This window comes from Cyprinus carpio, chromosome A7, assembly GCF_018340385.1.
Source record: "Cyprinus carpio isolate SPL01 chromosome A7, ASM1834038v1, whole genome shotgun sequence".
NCBI classification, from domain to species: domain Eukaryota; kingdom Metazoa; phylum Chordata; class Actinopteri; order Cypriniformes; family Cyprinidae; genus Cyprinus; species Cyprinus carpio.
This window is the reverse complement of record NC_056578.1, coordinates 13,520,874-13,543,502: the sequence shown is the minus strand read 5'-3', so window position 1 is coordinate 13,543,502 and position 22,629 is coordinate 13,520,874. Positions and strand designations below refer to the sequence as shown.

Sequence of the window (22,629 nt, the reverse complement as noted above, 5' to 3'; positions counted from 1 at the left end):
GTCATTCACAGTGGTTCACGGGATCAGTCTTGTACCTTTGTCTTTTTGTCCGATTTTCAAAAAAAAAAAGAAAGAAAAACACTTAAAAAACCCTATGGGAAAAATGAATGGAAAAAAATACTTCAGGAACCAGTGCTGCTGAAAAAGGGGGTGGGTACTATTACACTCTATAACATGCAAAGGTTCTTGTCATAAGTAATAGTAGAGAGCAGCGTAATGTTAGTGATAACGATCAATGCAGTAACTGCTGTTTATTGATTTTAGACCCCAGTCAATATGCTTTAGTCGTCTGTAAGGCAAGATGCTGATGGGAAGTACAAACAGGCTATAAATAAGTCTCAGACAAGCGCAACACAAGCCCCACAAAACAGTCTCCTCTGGTCAATATCCCATTCCAAACATCCCCAAACACAAAGCTCCACAGAGTTAGTGGGCAGAGTAACAACTTAGAATTTATACATAACTAGTCTTAAAGTGGGTCGATAAACATCAAAGTTGTTAGAGATACTTTTGTAAATCTTTTAAGCCTTATGTCAGTCATTCTGAATATTCTGAGATCTCTTTTGTGTAAGGCACAGTTCACATTAGGCAACTGTCAATAAACTCTAAATGTTGTGTTTTTATTTTTAAGGGCAGGTTGGCTTTGACCATTGATTAGACTTCAGGTTTTTTAGAGAAGTAATAAGCCATGCCTCTCTGTTGTGAGATAAAGAACAGACCACATTTCCAGACCAATTTAAACAACAAATTAAAATGCCCCTATTATGCGATTTCAAATTGACTTTCATGCAGTGTGTAATGTAGCAGTATGTAAACGATCTGCAAAGTTGTAAAGCTGAAAGTGAATTAAAAAAGTCATTGTCTCCCAAAGGAAAGGATCGACTCTGAACACCCTAAATGAGTCATCAGTTTTCAAATACCACTTCCGTGACAGCTACATGTCACAGGGGAACACATTCGCTTAATGCCCGCTATGTTCCACATTGGCCGGCCGCGAACAACTTGACCCGCCCTCAAACACTGTACTGTTGCTTGTTTGTGTGGTTAACATCATGTTGAGAAGACGCTGTGTCCTACACTGTGAAAGTCAATTATTTTTATTTTCACTTCCGAAAGATGAGTCTGCAAAGAATCAGTGGTTAATATTCACAGCAGTACACCCCGAAGCTTTTTTTGTGTTCCCATCATTTTACTGACGACTGCTTCTCTAATCTTGGAGAGATCACAAAACGTTTGCTCTTGAAAGATGACCCAGTATCCAGTTTATTTGGACCAGCTGGCTCCACTCAATCACAACTTGTAAGTATGATAAATAATAGATGTTTATATTTTCTATTGAGTGTTCAAAATACAGAAGTATGGCAATGGGTGTATCATTTCTGACATGCACAGCAAGCGGTAGACCAATCACAACAGACCGGACCTTCTGACCAATCAGTGCAGAGTAGGCTCACGAAAAGGAGGGATTTAAAGAGACTGAATCTTAGATTTTTGACCTTGCATGCATGTAAACCTGTTATAGGAGATTCCCAAAACAATATTAGGAACCTTTTAAATGGCATAATAGGGGCACTTTAAGGTAAATCCGTATGTTTTCCTTCATCTATTCTCTCTGTAGTGTCTATATACTGTAGGTAAAGGACAGTAGCGTCTCATAAGGATATCTGAAGTAATGGGAGAAGAGTGCAGCAGGTCATTTAATCTCTTAAGTGACCCCAATATGTATTTGTTTTCCACCTGTTCCATTCAACAGGTGCTTTTTTACTCATTTTTATGCTAATCATATAATTTTAATTGAAATATTGTATCGAATAAGTAAATAATATATAAAAGTATATACTAGTTACACTAGTTATATCTTGGGCCACACTTTATTTGCATACACAAACAAGCACATGGTAGAGGAAATTCATATACAGTATGTAAAATATGCGGGAAACAGTTCTTGAAACAAAAAAGCAGATTTTTTTAAACACCTTCTTTGCTCTTATTAATCACATAGAAGTTTCTTAAAAAATATTGACTAGATAATGACTAGAACAGCGTTCACACATTTAAGATCACACTGGGTATCTAAACAATTTCTTGCACATTATGCATAGATGCAAATGCACTACCATTCAAAAGTTTGGCGTCGGTAAAGTTTTTGAAAAAAGTCACTCACCAAGGCTGCATTTATTTGATCAAAAATACAGCACAAGCAGTAATATTGAGAAATATCATTACAATTAAAATAAGGGTTTTTAAAATGTAACTGGTTCCTGTGATGACAAAGTCTCCAGTCTTCCAGTCTTCAGTGCCATAAAATCCTTCAGAAATCATTTTAATATGCTGGTATATGATTTGGTGTTCAATACACATTTCTCTGGATTCTTTGATTAGTTTCTAATCAAAGAAAAAAAAAAATCTTACTGACCTCAAACGTTCGAACAGTGGTGTAAATCTGAGCAAAATAAACGTTTCTCAGATGGACAGAGAGTACATTACAGTGTCTAACACATCTCATGCCAATGTTTTAGAGGTGAAAAGTTCAAGACTACCATCAGATTTAGGGAAAGGGGTCAGTAGGTGTGGCATTGAAGCTGGCATCAGCAAAAATGCCCAGTGTCCCAAGGGTGGTAAAAATCACAAAGATCCAGAGGAAGAGTCGATCAACCACCATGGCAACATACTGCCAGTCCTCCTTTAACTGAGAGGCAGACAGGGGGAGGAAAAAAAAAAGAGAAAGTAGAGAAAGAAAAAAAAAGAAAATGAAAAGATGATTGGTAATGGCAAACAGTGAGTACACAGGGAACAAAGATTTACAAAGCTCTGACACACAGACAGAAGCAGGAAAAGTAAATCTAGCACAATTGGCTATAGTTATCATAAATCACTTACAGCCTCATAATCTTTCTCCGCCTGCAGCTGCTCTGCGATGTAAGTGATGGCCTCTACGGCTGACTTGAGATCTGGAGGAAGGGCGAGGTAATGGCTGGGGCCGTCAATGAACTTCCTCAGGTCTGTGCATGGACCATCAGGCTGGTACCTGCAGCACAGGGAATGTTGGAGGAATATAACCCCACATTACAACACTGTTTTCAGAATTCAGAACATGCTTGGCATGTGTGCACTGCCCAGAAACCTACTCTATATAAACATGCAAACGCTTATGAGAATGCTTAACCAATGCACTGCAAGCTCAAGGTCCCACTGAACATACTTACTGTACATACTTTAACTCAGCTGTAGTGATAGTTACCCTCAAATATTTGCACAATTAAACCCGAAATGCCCTGTTCCATATGAAACCTATTCTTATGTCGCAAGCAACACCAAGGTAATGGGTTTGATTCCCAGGAAATGCATCAACTGAATAAACATAAACCTTGAATGCAATGTAAGTTGCTTGAATAAAAACATCTGCCAAATGCAGAAATGTAATATAAAATATAACATTATTGTTTGTGGTAAAACTTGTCCTCATACAAGTAAACTGTATTTTTTTTAAGTTGTAAATAAAACAAAGGTTACTGAAGTATGTTTAAAAAAAAAACTCTAAAGTTTTAGTCTTTCTACTTCAAAATCTCAAGTTTAACTCATTGGGTTACTTGCCATTTCTTTGTAATTATTTGTGAAATTTACTAGCAATTTCAACAAAACTGTATGAGTTTAAACCATTTCAGTTCTTATCGAATTTTATTATATGGGCAAAAATACAATGGAAGTTAAAGGAAACCAAAACGGTTTGGCTACCAACATTCTTCAAAACATCTGCTTTTGTGTTATGTAGAAAAATAAATTTATACAGGTTTGGAACGACATGAGTAAATGATGACAAAATTGTAATTTTTGGGAGGACTATTATTTTAAATATCCTTTTTTTCAGAAGTTTAAACTTAGCATGAAACAAAAGTTATGATCATCTTTTCTTCCCTATTGTGATGTATAGCCGAGTGTAACAGCTTGTTGAATAAGAAAAATATCAATGCAGGATTTAATTTGCTATTGCTGCAATCTCATGTGAGTGTTGCTAGAGGTGAGGGGAAGAGGAACTTATTTTGGTTAAAAATCATGAGCACAATAATTTAATGATATGCACAAACACTTTGTTTATGATAAACACTGCAATAATCCATAACAAAATAGGAATTGTCAATTTTGATACCATGTCGACTTTAAGAATTAACCTCAGTAAATTTCTTGGACTGTATCAGGAAGTTATAAATCACCGGCTGAAACCTCAAACAGCAAGTCTAAATCTGTGGTGGATCACATTACTTTGTCCTTGAGAAAAGGGTGCAAGCGTTTAAAGCCTTAGAATGCATTGGGCTGTGCACCCTTCCTGCTGTGTGCTCGTGTGCACCCACATAATCCCAAATCAGAAAAAAGGCCGCTTCCCAAAACTCCTGTGTCAAGGTGACCCATCCTAATGTGTACTGCAGATCATATTCATTCACTGACCGATTCAAAATTTCAACTTTTCATTTACTAACTCACTCAATCATTCAGCCACTCACCCAGTCATTCTCTCTTTCTTTCCTTTCTCTTTTTCCAAATCCCTGCTTTATGCTGATGGTGCTGAAATCCTTCCAATGTGCTGATGAAATACTTATCACCACTGATGTGTTGCATTCCTCTTTTGTGAATCTGTTTGCTAACATCTGTTTCATTATGACAACCCCCCTCCCTTTCTTGCTCTCCCACTGGCCCATCTCTTTCTCTTCATCCATTTTTCAGATACGACACCTCCCTTTCATACCACATGGGGTCAGTGTGACTCTTCATTTTTTCACACCTCTCGCCTCTACTTGTGTATTCAGGTGTTGGTACAGGAGCTCATTGCAGATAGTCTGTGGTTCCCCAGTGAGCTTCAGTGACCTGAATGGAACCCCATTAGACTGAGACATACGTTAATGCCAGGCTGAGAGCACGGTGGATTGGGAGAAGCGAGCAGAGGAAAGCTTTAGCCCAGCTGAGGAATGTGTGCTAAAACGTGCCTACATCTAGGACTTGAAACAGTACTTACATGATCATAGCAGATGATAAATCAAATTAAAGTGTACAACATATTGTTAATCACTCATTAAAAGTTTTCTTCTACACTTACAGCCATAAGTTACCATCGGATGCATATTCAGAATGGCAAAGCTCCAATCTGTTTTACTGGTTTCTGCACAACTTTCAGAAGTCAGTGAACACAGTATGTTATCAGTCCTCCAGGAAAAAAAGATCTCCAGGCTGCTAAAACGAGAACTTCGAAGGAAGAAATGAACACTGGATTTACAAAGTTTGCAAGGTTCAAAGATATTAAGAGTATGTATGAGAGTATGTCTGTGAAATAATTAAGATTATTTTCAGACAAAGTCTAAATTAATTTTCTACAATTATTTTTTTTAAAGTCAAATCGCAGATTCTCAGAAATTGATCAAAAGTGACCATGACGACGGTATTAAAATAATGAAACAAAAGGTCAATGGCATCCTTTGCCAGTCTTGAATACTTTTTCCTTCCCGCTCCCTCCTCACTCTGTACGTCAGCAGACACAGATGACTAATCGGGAAAAACTAATTTGACTAAAAACATGGTGGCAATGGTGCCAAAACACGCTATAAAACCAATTAAAAAGCAAGACACCGCTGCCTCATCGAATTTCTCTCTCATCTTCCCTTTCTCTCTCACACTCTCTCCTGTCTCTACATCTCCTCCTGCCTCTCTTGAGCCTGATGCAAGGCAAGTCTAATGTGTCGGAGTCGATTTGTGCTGATTCTTTTTATTTTAGTGATGATTTCTTCCTTTTTTCTCACCCCCCATTCACACACATATATACCCCAGATGCACAGAGAGTGAAATTCCCTGGTTGAGGTGATTTAAAGTGTATAAGAGCGAGAGTAAAGGATTAATCAAACCCTAAGGCGTTTAACTGTGCTCACACACACTCACACACACACACACACACACACACACACACACACACACACACACACACACACACACACACACACACACACACACACAGTGGAGTCCATGAGTCAGAGATCAGCAGTGAAAATGGCTCTATTTTGCATGTTTCTAATTAAACAGACTACAGTTTTTCATTATAAAATGTATTATCAGCCAATCAATTCCAGAGTTTTCAGAATATCTTAGCATCAGGAGCTTACCTGTGGGGTTTGGGGAAGAGGAAGTTGGTATTATTGGGCTTGCGGATGAAGTACTCATCAGCCACTCTGCTGATGGCTTGGGTGTTCTCCTTTTTGGCAGGTTTCTCAAGAAACAGAGGGGTCTCCACTTTAGGTCGCAGCATCCCCAGGTATGGAGGCAACATGTGGATAAATATCTAGATGAAATGCAATTTTACAGTGTTATAAGTTTCTACATTATTATTCATCTATTGTAATAACAGTGTAATAAAAGTGTAGAGAAATACTGTATGGTTTTTGAACTGTTTGAACTGCATGTTTGCTATTTGTCCATCCTCTTTTCCCAGCACAATAAAAATTATGCAAGCAAAACAATAATTTCTAGTGCACTTTATTAATAATGCTTCTTAAAACCACGTGTTGTGGAACAACATTTGCCTAGAGATGGCTGAGTCCTCGCTTCATCTGCATGACTTCACAAAGGCTCTAAAAGAAAGAGACCGATTACACTTGGCCCGCAAATAATCTTTCAGCCTTGCATCACACATCTATTTTCACATGGCCTTGCTGTCATGGGTGAATGTCCTGAAAACTGTACTGAATGTGAGTAAAGAAATGCTGCTTTTTTTTTTTTTTTACTATAATCTTTAGAACATTGTGCAATCCACTTGTGATTGGGTAGCTTGAAGCGGGTGTTAATAGAAGGTGTAAATGGGTCACTGTGGTGTGATGAAGAGGCCATGGCTCTAATAAGTTTAAATAATGTAGAGCTTACAGCCATTGATAAAGGTTAATAGTCTAACATAATTGGCTGCTTTTTGGAAAGATGCTTTTATTTTGCTGCATGGTCTCTTTGCTAAACTGAATTGTTGTCTATTTTGAACCATTATATATTTTTGTCTGTTTTTCGTTTTTATCCTTTTTTCATAAGTTTGTAATTGGCAGATTGGGGTGTTTTGGAGTGCCCATGAATAAAAGCAAATGCTAAATGGAAACATTTTCTGCATTTTAACATTATTGCCATCGATTTGTTGAAAGCAGCCGACTCCACAAAATTTTCACAAAAGGATATCCATCTCCTAACAAAAGTTTTGTGTTTTGCTAATGCTTATTTATTCTAAAACATTTTCATCACAGTAGAAAGAAAAAGTTCAAATGCTAAATGAAATCTTCATTTACACTGTGACTAGAGGCTTCTGTACTGACCTTGCGCACCCAAAGGGGCATTTGGTGTGTGTTGGGGGAGCGATGGTGAAGGTTTAGTACCACAACACTGAGGATGACAGAAAAGGTGACCAGGATCATGGTGAACATCAGGTAGTTGACGATAATGGGAACACCCAGTGATGTTTCTGGGACTTTGTTGGCCAGCAGAAGCAGGAAGACAGTTAAAGTCAGCAGTACGTTGATGGAAAGGCCCATCTTCTCCCCTGAAAAGAAAAAGAGAGCTTCTTTTGATCTACTCATGCATATACTTACACAGAGTCTTAATGTGTTTTTTTGTGATAAGGTTAATTGTATATAATGGAATTAACTGGCCAAACTATATAAGCTGTGGAATTAGCTTGTGCTAATGATCCCTTCATGATTTGTTACACTTTTAACTGATATAACTGAAAGACTGATCCTGCTTAACTGTGCAGGTATAAACTCTATTTATAATGGACAATAATTGGACATTCATTAGTTCAAGGTCCATAAAACGTGAATCTAATCTAAGGCCATTTGTATTGATGTTTATTTATTTTCTGTGCATACTGATTCTCTCCTGTTTTATGTCCTGGATTTAAAGCAGATTTGATTTATTTTGCCATTTACAACAAATCTGAAAAAAAAAAAAAAAAAGCAAACACTCCTCACCTGCATCAGGTGGCAAGTAGAAGTTAAAGATGGCAATGATGGTGATGAGGATACAGGGCAGGACGATGTTAAACACGTAATACATGGGCTTCCTCTCGATGATCAGGTAGAAGGTGATGTCCTCATATAGGTCCTCTCGCACATTCTTCCTAGAAACCTTGTGACGAATGTGCCATTCTCCACTCTCTGGATGAGAGATCAGTAAAAAAAAAAAAACATCATTGTCATTCTAAATGAATTCAAGCAGTGTAAGTCAATGGGCAATAGGCTGAAATCATGTACAAAGCGAGGTTTAAACAAGGGCTTCACAAAACGTTTAAAAGGTTGCTGAGCATTGCTAGATGGTGTCTAGGGCGTTGCTGGGTTGTTTTAGTTCAGAGGTATCCAATCATGCTCCCAGAGGGCCAACGTCCTGCAAAAATGAGCTTGCCTGGAAGCTTTTACTGAGTCTAAAGACCTTGATTAGCTAATTTAGGTGTGTTGGGTTGGAGCTAAACTCTACAGGACAGTGGCCCTCCAGGAACAGGCTTGGACACCCCTGTTTTAATGTGGTTTCTTAACAGTTGCTAGTATGTTTTTTTCCCCAGTGGTTGTTAGGGTATTTTTAAGCTGTTGTTAAGATGTTATGGAAGGTTAATAGGGCATTTCAAGGGTGTTTACAGTTGGTTGATATTGTAGTCTTAGATTAATTTTTTTGAACGATCTTAATGTTCATTCATGAACACCACAGACTTTTCAGTAAGAATGTCAAGAGGTAGCAGTGTTTTAGTGTCAGAGTGCCATTACCACTAAAGCCTGTGTCGAAGACTATCTCTCGGATTTCATTTCCTCTCTTATCAAGGCCATGCTGCAGATCCACTTCTGAGGAATCATATGTATACGAGTGGAAAACCATGGTACAATTTTGCCAGTCAAAAGGAAAGTATGTCACCTGCAGATGGAGAAAAAGGTACCAATAGTGTGTGCATGTTAGTATGTGTGCTTGTCTGATGAGCATCTTTCCTCTCAGATCTTCCTTTAATCATCTCTCTTTCTGCTTTTCACACAAGCAAAGACCAGTCGGAACATAAAACGCAGCCAAACTAGAGCGAGGCCAAACAAAAGCGGTATAAAAAGTACAAAATAATCAGAGAGAGAGAGATCCTCACTTATATGAGGTAGACTTTTTTCAACAAGAAATTCTCCCCAGTAGTGTCCTACTGTAATATATTCATAGTGCTGCTGAGCATAAACACTAGTGATTTAACGCGTCATTAAACTTCTTATGATTTTACACTTCATTACAGTATTTAAAGGTCTCGTCCATAACTTACTCTTATTACTACAGTATTTACTGAAAGATGCTGAACATTCATCAACATAACAATACCGAAAAAATGAGTGCTTAAAAGAAAACATTAAAGTATTGATGATAATGGAACCTGTAATATATAATACACATCTAGAATTTTTATGACATGTTGTTAATGTTTCACAGCACTGATTTAAAGAATTAGAATGTAGAGCACTTGATTTCATCATCATCATCTACAGTAATTTGCAATATAAAATTTCTGCTGTATTTCAGAATTTACCTTTACTCCGCAGGAACTCCTGTAAAGAGCTGGAGGAGTCCACGTCACACGGCCGTTACTGTAGGCTTGCACGTGGACCTGTAGAGCTACACCAAATATGCCATCATTGCTGCACACACAAACAGAGTTTTTAATGCAGTATAAACTTGTTTATCATTACTAAAAACGGGAACCTCAAAATTAAGCCAATTTAGATGGTTACACTTCTATTACATCCCCCCTGAAATTCTAAAAGACTGAGTCCACACTGACAGTATTAGATTCAAAAAGCAAGTTTGAGAAGTTTGAACATAAAAAACAAACAAAAAACAGACTTCAAATGACTAGTTTTTCTAAAGAAACATTGTCCAACAGTGACACCAGCAGGTAAAGTTACAGCAGGAGTCCGCGTCTCTCTCACCTTCCCTGAGCCCATTGAGTTTTAACTGACCCCCGAAAGTGTGGCGTGAGTTTGCTGGGGGGTAATTGAGAATGAATGGGGTACGTCATGAGAGAGGAGGCAATGCCTCCTAGAAGTAAATTTGTGATGTGCATCTTTAGGGAATAAATAAATAAAGTATATGTATAATGCAGTGATTATTGACATTTATTACAGTAGCCTTTATAATCTATAAAATATATTTTCTGCTTTATTCTGTGATAAAAAGGGCAAAAAAATTTTTGTAGTATATAAATCAATCATAAAATTGTCATTAGGAAAATATAGGGAAAATATTATAGAATACAAATGTATTGGTTATTGTCCAGCTGCAATTAAAAGTAAGAGTTAAAAATAATAATAATTATTATTATTATTAGACAACATAAAAAAAAGAATACATAAAACATAAAATAAAATAAAATAAAATAAAATAAAATAAAATAAAATAAAAATTTCTGTCCCCCTAACTTCTGAAATCTCCTGTGTGGGAGCTTTTAGTGAGTAATCAGCTTGGTGAAATTTAAAGTAAATCTCTGTGTCTGTGACCAATATTTACCGAGCTTTGATGACAGAAAAATTAAAAAATAGTTAAAAGTTAACTGTTAAAAAGAATAGCTGAACATAAGTTCACAAATAAAATATGTTTAAATTGTTACTGCATTGAGTTATTATTTTGGAATAAATGTAAAATACTTAAAAACACTAACTTGATGAGATTCATACTTGGTTTAATGTAAAAATATAAAATAGTTTTTTTTTTTTCTGATAGTGCAAGTAATGTTTATTTAACCAAGAAAATGTGACTGGGACATGAATTTTCATTTGATTAAAAAAATAAAATAAAAAAAATTTATAATAATTGACTTTGCCTCCTCATTTCAGAACAACACAGATATATATTTTCTATCAGTACAAACAGCACGAGCTGATTAGAATCACAAAAAAAAAAAAAAAAAAAAACCTGAAATGGACAGCAGATTTTTGCTGCATCATCACTGCTGGAGCATTATTACAGTGCCTTGCAGAAGTATTCATACCCCTTCATTTGTTTCACGTTTTGTTATGTTGCAGCATTATGTTAAACTGTTTTAAATTACTTTTTTTTCCCACATCATTCTAAACTTTATACACCAAAATGCCAAAGCAAAAAACTGTTTTTTAACATCTTTGCAAATTTATTAAAAATAAAAAACTTAAATGATTCCTTTGCATAAGTATTCATACCCTTATCTGGGACACTTGACATTTAGCTCAGGAGCATTTATATTGCTTATACAGATGTTACTACACTTCGAGTAAAGATAACCTGTGGCAAATTCAGTTGAGTGGGTATGATTTGGAAAGGTACACACATCTTAATAAATGGTCTAACGGCTGTAAATGCATATCAAAGCAAAAACCAAGCCCTAATGTAAAAAAAAAAAAAAAAAAAAAAAAAAAAAAAAAAAAAACTACTGCTGTAGAGCTCAGACACAGGACTGCATCAAGCCACACATGTAGGGAAGAGTTCAGAAAAAATTCTGCTGCACTGAGGGTTCACAGAAGCATGTAGTCTCTGTTACCCTTAATGGAAGAAGTCTGAAACAACCAGGACTCTTCCAAGAGCTGGCCTCCTCGCCAAACTGAGCAATTGATGGAGAATTGCTTTGGTTAGAGTGCTGACTAAGAACCTGATGGTCACTTCAGTTGACCTCCATGATCATATCTGGATACAGGAGAAACCTACAGAAGGTTAAATATCAACGCAACACTCCACCGATCTGAGCTTTGTGTGGCAAGACTCAATCCTCTGCTCACTGAAGACACATGAAAACACACTTGGCGTTTACAGAAAAGCACCTAAAGGACCCTCAGATTGTGAAAAACAAGATTCTCTGGTCTGATGAACCTTAATTCCAAGCATCATGTTTGAAGGAAACTAGCTCTGCTCATCACCTGCAGAGTACCATCCCAAAAGTAAAGTGTGCTGGTAGCGGCCTCATGCTGTGGGGCTGTTTTTGAGCGGCAGGGACTGAAGGACTCGTCAGAGTAGAATAAAAGCTCAGTGCACCAAAATATAGAGATAGTCTTAATGAAAACCCAGTACAGAGCATTCATAACCTCAGTCTGGGCAGAAGGTTCACCTTCCAACAGGACAATGACCCTAAGCACACAGCAAGAGTGGCTTATAAACAACACTGTGAATGTCCTTGAGTGGCCCAGCCAGAGCCTGAGCTTGCATTCAACCCAATCAAATATTTCTGGAGAAACCTGAAAATGTGAGTCTGCCTCCATCCAACCTGACAGAGATCGAGAGATGAAGAGGCGAGGTGAAGAATGGTAGATAATTGCCAAATGATGATATGCAAAGCTTGTTGCATCATACACAAAAAGACTTGACGCTGTAAAGGCGCTTCAGTTAAGTACTGAGTTAAGGGTATGAATACTTATGCAATGTTCTTATTGCAGATTTTTTATTTTTAATAAATGTACGAAGTTGTGACAGTTCTGTTTTTGCTTTTTCATTATGGTGTATCAAGTGTAGATTGATGTGGAAAAAAAGTACTTTAAAGCAGTTTTACATAAGGCAGCAACATAACAAAATGTGAAAAAAATGAAAGGATATGAATACTTTTGCAAGGCACTACAGATATTCCACCACTGATTATTTGGCTCTAGTTACAGACACTCAGTAATGCTAAGAAACATGGTCTCTGCATGGTCTTATGTCTCCGAGAGCCAATAAGTTGCTTATAAGAAGTCTGTAAGGTGACGAATGCATTGGAGCTTTCTTTGAGTACACACTTTCAAATTATGCTATTTTTCCACATATTGTATGGCTGTTCCATAATAGGTAAGAGTACTACCTACAATTCAATTCGCAATTTGAGCCCTAAATCATAGAGCACTGGTATATGATCCTCATAGGACACAAACCAGGCCTTAAAAAATTCCCATCTATTACGGTAATGGTGCTGTGGGACTTGAAGATGTCCCTTATTGAACAGTGTGTGGGATGTCATTTGTGTGTGTGTGTGTTGGAGTGAATGCAGGACCAGCAAGACTGCTAGTGGACAGCAGCGTTGTTTAATTGGCTATAAAGCAGAGATGAATGAAGGAGGGAGTATGTTTACACCAGCATTGATGAGGGTCTACCTGGATATTAAAGTGGGAGTGTATGAGAAAGGAACAGATAGAGAAAGTACACATCTCTTGACAAGCTTCACAAAAGCTTTGATAATTTCTGTTATTTCTGCTGTTCTTGCAGAAACTCAGCAAATGCTCTCCAAGATAATGTGCCCGACACTCATAGGTTCTCTGAGATAATATACAAAGACACACAGACACACACAGACACACAACTCACTTATTAATGAGAACAATATCAGGAAGCCACACTTTTCCAGATGGGATGCGCAACACATCAATTCCCCCATAATCTTTTGGGTTCCAGGAGAGGCGATAATCGTTCCACTCCTGCAAGAGCACAAAAGGTGTGTGTGTGTGTTTGTGTATGTGTTCATGTGCAGATAAATGATTATCGAAGAAATTATAAGTACAACCAGTTCATCATGTAATCAAATGATTTCAAATGATCTGGCTTGTGTCATTAATTATACCAAATGCAATATCTCTGCTCATTTGTCCATACATATTATCAACAGCATTTGCATAATTTTTGATTTTGCATTCAAAGTTACTGTATATTGATCCTAGTTCTTATTGTCAGAGTTTGTCTTGTGTGGTAACTTTAGCCCAGGACATTATTATGATAGATGACAGATAACTTTTCTTCAGTGCAAATAAAGCTTTATCAATTTGAATTGCACTCAAGATGTTATTTCTCAAAATGACACAAAGGAGCCAGAAGAAATAGTGCTGACTTACCAAGTTCATAATAACAATAGTGTTCATCTCTTCATCTTTCATGTTCTAGAACACAAAAAACATGAAACAAAACAAATAAAAATAATTCATCAATTCAATTAGTGGATGCACATGAGTTAAGACAGAGTAATCAGTTGTTTTAGTATTAATATTACATTTAAAAGTGCATGGCTGTGATTTGGCCACAGGTACAAACAACAATACGATTACAAGCGTTCAATAAACAACAAGTTATATATTGAGCAACTCACATTTTAGATATTTCAAATATTTAGATTATATTTTCTTCACCAATGAGAATAGTTTCAAAGAAATATCAGCAATCTGGAACTTACAATGCTATAAAATGAACTTTGGGATGTAATATCTTAAAGTAATTTAAACACTATGCTATTTTGGGTATGTTATATCATATTCAATAACTTTATCTTAAAGTAATTTAAACACTATGCTATTTTTGGGTATGTTATATCATATTCAATAACTTTAAAGGTACCTCCATAGCAGGAGCCATAGTGAATGTAAACAACACTGTAGCCACCAAACACTATATTATACTAGCATTAAATCTTATTATTTCTAAAACTGCTGTGTTTTCTTTGATGGTTGTCATTTAAATGGGCGATTTGTAAGAAAAACAAGAGCATATCTATGAAGAAGGATCCCTGAATTCTCTGCCTCTGATGTATGTTTAGAATCAAGACAAATAATGGGAACCCTGGCTGCAATGGGAGAAGGGGTGATGGGATATGATTAGAAGACAAGGGAAAGAACTGAGGCTCAATGGTCAGATCAGTACACAGTCCTGAATGCTATTTAAAACTAGTGTAGGAATGTCAGCTGTCCCAGTCTCACTACAGAGCACAAACAGCTGGGGGATGGGTCAACACACACCATAACACTCATATAGACATTGTATATACACTTCATATGCCATTTATATTATTAATATACAAGCAATGATTTAAATGTGTGGATGGTTCCGGGTTGAATACAGTTATTTAAAGTGATACATTAATGCTATCTCAATATGTATCTTGTTTTAGACACACATATGATTGGTCAAATCACTGTTCATAAAGCGTGTAGAGTGTCATGTTCCTTTCTGTTCCGAGTAATGAAAAGGTAATTAGAAACTTTGACTCTGAGACATTTGCTAAAATGCAAATATGCGTTTGCACTGTTACACGAGACCTGGTTATTAAATCCCTGTTATGAAGTGAAGGATAGCATGACCTGATTCACATCACACACTGAACAGCTGAACCAGCCGTCAGACTTGGTTCAAACTAGCTTTTATAATGGGCATACAAAGAATTGAAGCTGTTCTTCTGCAAACTCTAACTAATAGCATTTTATAAGGGGTCATACTATACTTTTTATGGTTTCATTTTTACTGTGATTATTACCAGGGATATTTTATTTTTCCCATACTCCGTTGCCCTTAGATATAAACACTCTGTTTTTTTTTTTTTTTTTTTTTTTTTTTTTTTTATGCTGTGCCTTTAAGAAATATATGTGACATGAGCAAAAACTCTTGAGGAAGACCAAGGAAAATAAAATTAAATTCATAATAAAATGACTCCAAGTTTTTTGACTCCCTCTTTAAGAATCCCAGCATTATACACTGTGACTCAATTAGTAACAATGGACTATTAAAACACTATTTAACACTCTATTTGTTTAAAGAAACTAACCACATCATCTTATAAATCTTATGATCATCTTTTAGCTGTCAAGCATTCATAATGATTTTGCCCATAATTTGCTTTATAATAATAATAATAATAATAATAATAATAATAATAATAATAATAATAGTGATCATATTTTAAAATAATAATGAATATATCATAAGTCAAACTTAATTTTATAGCATTTTTGACAATATGCTTCATTTCAAAGTATAAGGTTGTACTATTAAAAATGAAACACTTTTTAAAAATAAAAAACAACATTATAAATAATAATGGTATGTACTCATTAAGCTACATAAATATGTGTGTTTGCATCTTCATACCAGGCTGACGAATGATGAAAGGGTCATGCCTATCCTCACAACGACTCTTTCCTCTGGCCTCCTTGCAGGACGCACTTTAATATTGTATGAAGAAAAGAGTTTCTTCATCAGCCGATCTTCTGCTTCTGATGCACCTAGAAAATATGTTGTTGTGTTTCTGAGAAAGCAGATAGATACAGCAGCACAACTCTCTCCAACATTTAGCCTTTAATCTTAAAGAATCTGAGTATTTTTGTGGGTTAAAGTCCAGAATGTCATGTGTATTGGGCAGTTTACTGTCTAATCTTTGAATATAGTACTGTATAATGATGGATGGATGGATCTAAAAATCTGAACATAAAGCTGAACAGATAAGAGGCTCAGCCAATCACACAGCCTTGGGTGTTCTTAGACCTGCATCATGCACAGTTTTGAGGGCGACTGTTTACTCCACTCACTCAGCCATGGCTGATGTTTTTATGCATCACGCCTGTCGTTTTTTTCCCACAGCTTTCGAAGGTTAGATGCATCTATAAGCGGGCCTTCTAGGGGTGCCATATTCATCAAGTCTCGCCACCTCGACCCCTCCAGAATACAAACTGACAGTTACAAATGACACGTCACCCCACGCGCCACCTTCATTACCAACCACCATACCAATGGCTGCTGCTTTGAGCATATGTACACATTAACAGCAGTTTTACTGTGTTTTGACTGACTTTTCTTTTGAGTAATGACTTCAAGTGGCTTTTATTGAGAAAATAAACCCCAATGCTGTATTCCAATTTTAAAAGACAGTATCATGGGATAAACTTTATGGAAATGAGAAATCGTTATTTATTTTTTTCCTGTGTGAGTGTTTAAATTGTGAAATAAATGAGGCCTTATGCCATCTGCTGCTCAACAGTCCCACTGAAAGCTTCCCTAAAATAATTACCACAATTAACCTCTCTGAAACACCTTTAAATCAACTTTTAATACAAAGAGTTCCTGATGATCATGACAGTCTGACTTGAGGTTAATTTACAATTTTCCCATGGGTACTCGTAAAAACTATTCTTTAGAAAATGTCCCTTTTACGTTAAATCGCTTTAGTAACATTACAGGTGGTCAATTATTCTGCCTGACTCATTCTATCATACTTTCACACCATTATTGTGACATACCATGGGAACGTTTGGTTTAAGCAAAAACATTAATTTATGTATCAGTCAAGCCGATAGAAAACACTGGCAGATACATGTTTCAAATCACCCTTAGGGTTTTCGAATTAAAAATAGTACAGAACTAGAATGTATGCTACAGACATCATATAAGAAAAAACAATGACATTAATAACTTTAATATCTATCCAAAGGTGTGATCAATGACTGCCATGAGGTTGTGTGCCTATTCTTAAAGTAGAACTGTGAAAGACTTAATAATTGTACAGTAATGCCACTTACGGTTTACTACAGCCCCCATTCCTGACAAAATATTCTAACAGTATGACTGACATGATACTGCAATTTACCTTTTCACACTGTGGCGAGTTACAGTAATTTTACAGCCTTTGTCACGTTAAGACCTCTGTTTATCAAACTGTATGGTATACTGTAAAATAATGTCCTGGGATTAAACAAAGGAGAATATATGCAAATTACAGGCTATATGCATTTTATTTTAAAGGTAAAATATTTATAAATCAAAAGCTTACTAGTATCGAGAAAGGTAAACTGTTACTTTGCGAATTGAGTTAAAATGCTGTAGGCTAATGTTTGAATAAACATTTTCGATGATTTGTTTGGAGAGTTAACAAACACATGTACAACTTACATGTGAAATTCCAAGACGCCTACAAGAAAGTAACGTTAAAATGCTCTTTTTTAAGCCCTCTTTGGTGCTGTAGGGGACGTCAGATTTTGGATTTACTATCAGGTAAATATATCAGATCACACGTGGCGTTACTTGAAAGTTTACTGGGTGTTCACACGACAAATTAACTTCGGAAACTTAACCTTACCTGCGATTGCGCTCAGGGCACAGAGGCAGAAGGTGACAATAAACCAGTCCTGGGCCTTCATGGCGATTCAGCAAATAAAATCACAGTGATATTTTCATAGAAAGTTAACGTGCGGGTCCATCCGTGTTTGTTCCAACATAGAGTGGGCGACAAGTCAGACCGCTGTCACTGCGCTCGGGTTACAGACTCGCGCACTCGGCCGTGCGCCCACACTAAAACATCTGACTGACAAAATAGTACTTTCATATCAGAAAAATATCTCAGTTATGTTTAAGAACTATGCGAACCGAAAGGGGGATTTAAAATTAGCAGACTGGCTAACATTGGCACAGAAATTTTGATTAATGTTTGTTGTCCTTATAAATAAATAAAATCAATCAATCAATAAATAAATCTATGGCAAATAACATCACAAAACCCATGGTGACCCTGCTGAAAAAAATAACAGAAACCATCACAGAAATTCTAATTGTTCCCGCTGCAAATACCATTACAAACATTACAAACCATCAACTTTTAATCATTAAAACCATTAAATAATGGTTTCCCGAAGTGTTTTTTGGGACGTGTTCCATTAGGATTTAGTGGTTTTAAAAATAATATTTCACAACAATAATAGGCAACCAATTTCCCAATAGGGTTCATTACAATTTTCATTATAACCAGTAAAACAATTCTATTGATGGTTTCTATTTTTGTTGTTTTTCAGCAGGGGGTTGACATAAATGTATTATTATATGGACTTAAATACTTGAAATCTACGTAAAAAGAGCAGAAAGCAAAAATGAATGACATAATTATAAACAAAATCTAGAAATCTGAAACTACAGAATTCTTCAATTTGAGTATTCATATGTCTCTGTGTGTGTGTCATGTTAATCAGAGCAGTCACCTTATAGGCTACTTCATTTTACTCTATTTTCTAACTCAATATCTCTCAAGTGTAACCCATTGTATAATCGCTGCTGTCTCTTTATGAATGAATGGAATCTTCATGTCAGACAATGCGGAGTGATAAATAACATTGGACACTCGGACTAGGGGTGTCCTGGCTATAGGCTACGTACTCTTTAGCTTCTGCCAACCGCCTTTATCTTCACGTTTTTTGCTTGCCATCACAAGCCCTCTCTCCTTCGGCTCAGTTTCGGTTTATTATAAGCAAAAATAGATTGCATTTGTGCCTCCTTTTGTCGGCCTCAACGTCACTTAATTTCACACTTTTCTTTGATGATGGATGGCCAGTCCACCCCTGCACTGACACATTAAAAATCATGAACATTTCAAACTACTTCTTGCATCCTACAAAAGAGGCAGAGTGCTCATGTCGACCCATATTGAGGTCGTCACTGAGAGTCTTTCCCCAATGTGCTTTTTAAATAAGGCAAAGTGTTTTGATGTTTTTGAATCCACGCCAGCATATTTATACAGTTCTGGGGTGCATTTGGCTCGAGAGGAGTAGTAATAATGTGCTGTACTTTTATGTAATTTATCAGAGCTGTTAAAATGAATTATGCAGCTTTACCCCACCAATTAGATTAAAGGATGAGATTTATTCTGCTGCTCTAGAGTGTTGACACTTTGATGGGCCTTTTGAAATCAGAGGTTAGGGGACTGCTGACGTTTTTCCTACACAGTTAGAGGGATAAAAGGTGGAAATGGCTCTTTAGCGAAGCCTGCTTTTGCGTGGGAACAAAGTGAACAAAGCGATACTTGGAAAACATGCCACCTGTCTCCTGTTCATCCTCACTTGAGCACTCCTGTCGAGCCGTGCTGTACTTAAGTGGCAATGGCCCACCACATTCATTGTTTGGTCCTCTGCCAATTTAATCATTATAGAAGTCAACTTAACAACCCATAACTAATGCAGACTCGCCTGTAAAATTCTATTGAGATGGCAAACTCTGGCACTTACCTGAGCGCCAATTAAATGCTTTACTTTAAATAAGGACATTGGAAGTGCATATACATGTGAATTGCTTTTGTCACAGAGCATTAACAGACTCACCAGCAGAAAATAAAACAAATGACACTTTGGTTTTACAATCATACAAATATATTAGTTTTATTCAATAATGTTCAGTAATATGTCTCCTATAGACTTATAGAAATAGATATAGATTCTATTGCAAATGCAGGGCTGAGAGTGTATGCAGAACAGAGTATTAAGAGTAACAGTGAGTTAATAATAAATACAAAACAGGAATCATCGACCTCATAATATATATATTTTTTTCATTTTAATTTTCAATGTGTCCAGTAAATATTGGTTCATGCATGACTGTATTGGGTTGTTCCTTCCAACATTGCAAAAAACCACAGATGTGCCATTTCCGTCCAAGTGGTCCAGTTTTATGTCTTTTCATTCTGTAAGAGGGGGAAGCCAAAGTTTGAGCGATTCTGTTGAGTCTGTCCTGGTGGTTATTGATTTCTGTATCTATAAAAAATAAAAATAGTGTCATTGTGGCTTTGACTGGAAGACCTTTGCTTTATCTTGGTTTGGAAGACAAGAAAAAAGTACTATGGTTTAGTTTCCTTTGTTTTGGAAGACTGCATTACAATAGCTTCGATAATCCATGCAGAACTTACAAAAATTATGGGATTCCTTCAATATAAAGTAGATTCTTATTGTCCATAAGCAAATCACCCGCTTGTACTGATATAAGAGGTGGGCATTTTAGTATGCACACAGTTTAGTGTGTACATTGTGTTACGTCGACAGCAGCAAACCAGCAGTCAGTTTTGCTGCAGTAGATTCCAACCAGTGTCCATTGGGTATAAAAGATCACAACCTCTTTCGTCTGGTAGAGCAGGGATCAATGTTCATCATGACACAGGCCAGGAGTTCTGGCCTATTGCTCTTTGTCACCAGTTGTTTTTTGATACAAGTAAGCTAAACTGTGACTGTTTGCCCCACAAGGTTGAATGGCAACTCATATCCATACTATTTCACCAATTTATACCAAATAAGCAAATAAATTACAAACAACAGACATATGACATGTTGTTTCAAGGGACACAAAAACTGAAGCCACAAACAGACATTTTAGACAGTTAAAACAGTCACATTGGTTCATGTTTAAAAGTGTCACATGATTATGACCACAAACATCTGAAGAGATGGAACAAAGAGAGATGTACTTCTATTTAAACTTTGGCCATTCACCTAATACTACTACTACTGCTACTACTACTACTACTACTAATAATAATAATAATTACTATTATTATTGTTATTATTATTATTAATAAGATATTTAATATTCAATTGAAATTAATAATTATGCTACTTTTATAAAAAAAAAATTAAATATATATATATGTCTTCATCCTGTGAGATGGGGAAGCCAAAGTTTGAGTGAGTGAGTTTTACAGTAAAAGTCATTAAATGGTTTATGTTTCATATGTTTAAAAGTGTCACATGAATATGACAACAAACATCTGTAGAGATGGAACAAGGAGTGACTGGAGTGATTTCTATTTGATCTTTGGCCATTTAAAAGCATAACTGATAATTATAATAAAAATTATGCTTTTAGAATTATAATTTTATTCAAATATTTAATATTCAATTCAAAATAATATTTATTAGAAACAAAAAAATAAATAAAATAAAATAAAATAAATGGTGACTGCATTTCAGATTATTTAACATAAAATTGACCCAGGGAGACACATTCTGCACAAACATCATCTCTATAGTCACATAAACAGCAGTTAAACTCTAAACTAAAGGTTACCTCATAGGGAGCATGAGAACATTGTGATTAACCTAAAGCTGGGATGGAGCTGAGGAACTCAGATTTTTAAAGGTCACCCTCTCAACACACATCTGCTGAGAGAATATGCAATGCAGATGTGGTGTGAGTCTGTGCGTTTAAAATGCAGCAGAGTTTCTCTCTCTTTCGTGGTCACACACACATACAAAGGCAATGACATTCAGCTGAGGGGGAGCGCATATACACAGTACTGTTGTGAGAGCTAAGAGATGTATCCTGGGGGATGAGACTGGTCCAAACATGGGAGGAGGGTTGAGTTTTTGTCTTTTCTGCTGCATTGAAGATACCAGGTTGGGGCTACTCCTCAAAGTCACACACACACACACACACACACACACACACACACACACACACACACACACACACACACACACACACACACACACACACACACACACACACACACACACAAAACAATTACAGACACTGATGACACTGATGATCTGTAAATACAGGGTCTCTGCAGCTAACAATTATCTTATGTAAAATCATCACACCACACATCTTGAAAATATTTCTGCTCTCAGTTTACAGTGATTGACCCTTCAGTATTCTCCCAGTACAAGCAGGAATTTACACTAAACAGGTATTTATGTACCTTTAATGTCTGGAAAATGGTATTGTTTACTTTCACTGCCGGTGCTAATGCTATAGAGCTAAAGTCTGACTGTTTTTAAAAAGCCCAGATATCAACATACCATAACATAAAATATGTATATATGACACAAACCACAGCAAACCACATCACTCTGAAAAATAAAACAAAACAATACACAATTTTTAAAATGTGCTGCTTTGAAGCCCATTTCCACCACTGAATAAAAAGGTAATTACAACTTTTTTATCTCACAATTCTGACTTTTTTCCTTGCAATTGCAAGTTTACATCTGGCGATTCTGACTTTTCTCAGAAATTTCTGAGATTTTTGATAAATTTCTGATAATTCAGACTTTTTTCTTGCAATTCTGACTTTATTTTTTGAAATTCGGACCTTTTTTTCGAAAGAAT

The 22,629-nt window shown here is 36.3% G+C and overlaps 2 protein-coding genes across 2 annotated transcripts in view; both read right to left on the bottom strand.

The window, feature by feature from the left end:
• Positions 1-1,848: 1,848 nt before the first annotated feature.
• Positions 1,849-18,058, bottom strand: LOC109053041 (acetylcholine receptor subunit beta-like). Its single transcript, XM_042759754.1, has 11 exons — positions 17,846-18,058; positions 15,865-15,998; positions 13,845-13,889; positions 13,324-13,433; positions 9,557-9,665; positions 8,769-8,913; positions 7,983-8,168; positions 7,329-7,552; positions 6,144-6,319; positions 2,881-3,028; positions 1,849-2,689 (listed from the first exon to the last, which is right to left on the bottom strand). Exons 1-11 carry the CDS (start codon positions 17,904-17,906, stop codon positions 2,549-2,551), a joined length of 1,479 nt encoding a protein of 492 aa, XP_042615688.1. The 5' UTR covers positions 17,907-18,058; the 3' UTR covers positions 1,849-2,548.
• A 1,852-nt stretch (positions 18,059-19,910) lies between these two features.
• The window catches only part of LOC109113282 (fibroblast growth factor 11-like), a 73,305-nt gene continuing 70,586 nt past the window's right edge, over positions 19,911-22,629 (bottom strand). Inside the window, exon 7 of the transcript XR_006160423.1 lies at positions 19,911-20,279. The gene's annotated coding sequence lies outside the window, so the exon portion shown is untranslated. The remainder of the gene's footprint in view (positions 20,280-22,629) is intronic.

Bases quoted from the DNA above. Each gene is read 5' to 3' on its own strand.
- LOC109053041 (XM_042759754.1), bottom strand. From the start codon at position 17,906: ATGAAGGCCCAGGACTGGTTTATTGTCACCTTCTGCCTCTGTGCCCTG. The intron at 13,434-13,844 runs GTAAGTCAGCAC...GTGCTCTTGCAG, and splicing joins CTATTGTTATTATGAACTTG to GAGTGGAACGATTATCGCCT. The intron at 8,914-9,556 runs GTAAATTCTGAA...CTCCATCTGCAG, and splicing joins GGAGTTCCTGCGGAGTAAAG to GTGACATACTTTCCTTTTGA.